Genomic DNA, 4,096 nt, shown 5'->3' on the forward strand with positions numbered 1-4,096 from the left:
GAGTTCGATCCCTGGGAAAAAAAAAAAAAAAAGGCCAGTAAGAAACTGTTGAGCCTGGGACAGGGGTAAAAAAGGACATCCTAAGTGATAAGAACATTCAGCATTCTAAGATGTGCGTGTCATGCACTGACAGCTTTACTTGCATTATTTTAAATAATCTTCACATTATTATCCCCACTGTACACTTGAACAAACTGAAGCTCAAAGAGCAAATGGACTCATCGATATTCACCAGGCTTGTGGCAGGGCTTTTGGTATGTGCCAGGGCTGTCTGATACGGAGGGAACTGCCCTACCAACTTCTCTGGGACACCCCTTTTGCATCTGTGTGCATCAAGGGAAATCTGGCTGTGGATGCGACTGCTTGAGAGGCCTCACTCCCACACCTGGGAATCCCCCAGAGAGGAGCTTGCACGGGTGATGCCTATGGTAGAGAGTAATAACTTTCCAAGATGTCCAGATCCTAATCCTCAAAACCTGTGAATACAGCTGCCCTCTGAGTCTGTGGATTCCACTTCTACAAATTCAACCCATCACCAAATGAGAAATATTTGAAAAAAAAATTACATCTGTACTGAACATATACTCTTTTCTTATCATTGCCCTCTAAATAATACAGTATAATGATGATTTACAAGGAAGGCATTTACACTGACTAGGTATTAGAAGTCATCTAGAGACTACGTAAAGCATTTGGGAGGACAGCTGCAGATCATTCGCAAATACTGCCATTTTTTTAAATGAGTTCAATGGTACATTTTAGGTATACAGCACAGTTACATTCATCATTGGGATCTTGCACCTTTACATAACAGATCTTGGTTCTCATTTTTTCCCCATACCTCTCCTCTCCCTTCACCCCATCCATCCTCCCCTATTTACAAAGACTTTGCTTCCATTATTCCTTTTCTCATATTTTTTCTTTTCCCTTATTTCCCTTCCCCTCCTTACCCTTCCCACTTCCCCTACACCTTTAGCCCTTTTCTTCCGATTTCACATTGTCAGTTATACAATTTAGATCTTATTTACACTTTTAGTTTTTCACACCAGAGAAACTATTTGGTATTTACACACGTGTAAGAGCATGGCCTCAATGTGCATCCATTTTCCTATGAATGACTCTAGTTTCTCATGCTATATGGCTACTATGCCATTTTATATAAGGGACTTGACTATTCATAAATTTTGGTATTTGTGGAGGTCCTAGGATCAATCCTCCGCACATATAGAAGGACAACTGCATAATTAAAAAAGTAAATATTACCAGTGCGCTGGTTATTTGCAGATTTGAACATCTATTTTTGTTTGGCTGCCCTTCTGACTCATACTCCTCCTCCTAGCAGCCTGTTCTTCCTCATTTTACTCAAGCTGGTTGACCTGTGGGATAGGTGTTCCCTTAATGTCCCCATGTGGTATTCTCACCATAACACAGTCTGTGTATATCTATCCTCAGGAATTACAAAGTCATATGACCTTATGGTCAGCTGGAATGGGATTTGAATTCTAGCGACAGGTATAAGGCATGAGTGACAAATCCATGAAGCAGAGATAATGTAGGATAACATGTGCTTTTCAGTTTGCATCTGTGGTTCATGCCTCATTACTTCCACAGCCCTTGTTATTTCCTAAGTCTGGAATAAGGTTGTGACATGTTAGGTCTAGAAAAAAGGCTGAGGAAGCAGTCTCTTAGTCTCTGTCTCAGTCTCTGTCTCTCTCCCTCCCTCCCCACCCCCATGACTCCTGCCCTCCTTCCACCTTCCCCAAGGCAGGTTCACAGAGACTAGAACTTCTCTTCCTAAGGCAGGTTATGGAAACTAAAAATATACTCTAACTTTTCCTGCCTTGGCGTTGCTGGCCATAAAGAAACTCTTTGATCTACTTTGACAGTAGGTCATAAGACCTCATTTCAGAAGGGGTTCTGCCCCCTACCTGGGAGGAGTAAAGGCTGCAAAGGCCAAGAATCTGCACAGACAGGCCTTGTGTTGTCTCCCTACCCAGTCTATTAGCATCAGGTTAGACCCTTTATCCTATTACATTTCTACACCATTGTCCACGTTTCAATCATGCCCATGTGGGCAGGGTTAGGAGTGCTTCTGGATAGCCAAGCACTAGAAGCTCCTGGAGGGGGCATGTGAGCTCTGCATTCCTCCCGTATGACTTGGCCTGTGCATCTTTTCATCTCCATCTTTGGTAATGTCCTTTACAATAAACTGGTAAGCATATATCTCTGACCTCTGTGAGCTTCTCAAAGCAAATTAATGGAACCCAAGGAGGAGGCTATAGGAATCCTGATTTAGTTGGTCAGTCAGAAGCACAGGTAAAAAGACCTGGGGCTTGTGACTAGCACTGCAAGTAGGAGAGAACTGAGCCTTCGACTTGTGAGATATGACACTCCAGGTAGAGAGCATCAGAACTACACTGGCTTAGAGAGAAGACACCCAGCTGGTGTCTGCTGCACAGCTGACTGCTTGCTTGTTTGCTGGAGAGAAATCCACACACTTCTGGAGATCACAGAAGTGCCTTGTACTGTGAGTGTATAGCAGGAGACACTGAGATTAAGTAGGGTTAGGATTTCCCTCTAAATCTCTGGAGACAACAATTCCTAGGTCACATAATTGAAGTCCGGTTGGCTAACACAGGTCTCATAAGTAATGGCAATGTAATTCAGAGGATTAACATAAACGTCTTTCCCTCTTCCGTTGAATGTGGACAATTTCTAGACTACACAGTTCAGGCAGGAGGTCTTGGCAAACACTGGTCTAGTGATTAAGACGACTAATGGTAACATGATTCAGGATAACAGGATAATGATAACAGGATGCTGGAAACATCATCTCCCGTTCTTTAGACCTTAACTACTAGCCACTGGGGTATCACAGAGCTTGGTGCCCAATGGCATTATCAGTCAAAGCCACATTTCAGCCGCAATGAACCCTGCAGGAGACAGAGGAGCTGCTCACTCCCGGCTCTTTGCTCCTTGCTCTGTGTCTTCAGTGGTATGTGATGGCTGCCCTGGAGCTAAGAAAATAAAAGGGAAGGAAATATAATTTTAGAGTGACTACTATGTGCCAAACACTGGTTTAGGTTCCTCCTCTCATTACCTTTCTTAATCCTTGCAGTGCCGTTTGGACCAGGTTTTTGTATTTTGTAGATGTAAAAACTGATGCTCAAACAGATGAAGTAGCTCAGTCACACCCCCACCTCCACTAATGTTGTGACCTGTGGTCTGTGTGCTGGGCGGGATGGGGGGGGGGTGACGGCAGGGAGTGTGTCTGCTCAACCAGAACCCAGAGCTAGGAGCCTTCTGAAGACCCCCAAAGGAAAGCAGAGGCCAATCAATGAGCGAATTTCAAATGGGACTCCCTGACTCTGTCTCCAAGCGCTTGAGAACCAGAAGGAATGTTTGTGAAATATGAATCTAAGGACAAACTGGTAATATCTGATTGGGATGCTGGTGAGCTGCGACCAAATGAATATTTGAGCCTTGCGATCAAACAAGAGCTGTTGCTCTGAGGCTTCAGACAGATCTGGGGAGACTGGCCAGCTTGGACTGCTGATCTGCTTTTGAGTTCCCATGTACTCTGGTGACAGGGCCTTGGTGACAATGTAGCGTGGGAGGAAGTGGTCTAGGACCCTACCTGACTCATTTTTCTCGATGATGTCTACCACCTGTCCCACACTGAGGCTGATCTCCGAGCTCTCTTGCTTCTGGTAGTCTGCAACCACCACATACTGCTCTAGGACCATGGGGTCCACCGAGGCCAGGTCACCACCTGCAGACAGCAAAGCGATCAGATGTCACATGTGGTCACGATCACTGCATGAAGGAGCCAGGGGAGCAGTGTGGGTCAGGGAACTTTCCAAATAAAGAAGCTCTTACAGGACTTGTCTCAGGAGTGACCCCATCCATGCATTCTTGCATTCATTTGCACACTCAGCCACCAACATTTACCAGGCACCTATACTGTGCAAAAGCACTGGGGGTTCCAAGTTGATTAAGAAATGGTACCTCAAGTTGGGCGTGGTGGCTCACCCTGTAATCCCAGCACTCGGGAGGCTGAGGCAGGAGGATTGCTGTGAGATCGAGACCAGCCTGG

The 4,096-nt window shown here is 45.2% G+C and overlaps 1 protein-coding gene across 2 annotated transcripts in view; it reads right to left on the reverse strand.

Moving 5' to 3' along the window:
- The window catches only part of Sh3pxd2b (SH3 and PX domains 2B), a 70,795-nt gene that overhangs the window by 27,802 nt on the left and 38,897 nt on the right, over positions 1-4,096 (reverse strand). For both annotated transcript variants that reach the window (XM_019207225.2, XM_019207224.2), the window contains exon 6: positions 3,638-3,772. In XM_019207225.2, the coding sequence (XP_019062770.1) occupies positions 3,638-3,772 (135 nt within the window). The remainder of the gene's footprint in view (positions 1-3,637; positions 3,773-4,096) is intronic.

The sequence above is a fragment of the Fukomys damarensis genome, unplaced genomic scaffold (genome assembly GCF_012274545.1).
Source record: "Fukomys damarensis isolate Sample0158 unplaced genomic scaffold, DMR_v1.0_HiC HiC_scaffold_9, whole genome shotgun sequence".
NCBI lineage: Eukaryota > Metazoa > Chordata > Mammalia > Rodentia > Bathyergidae > Fukomys > Fukomys damarensis.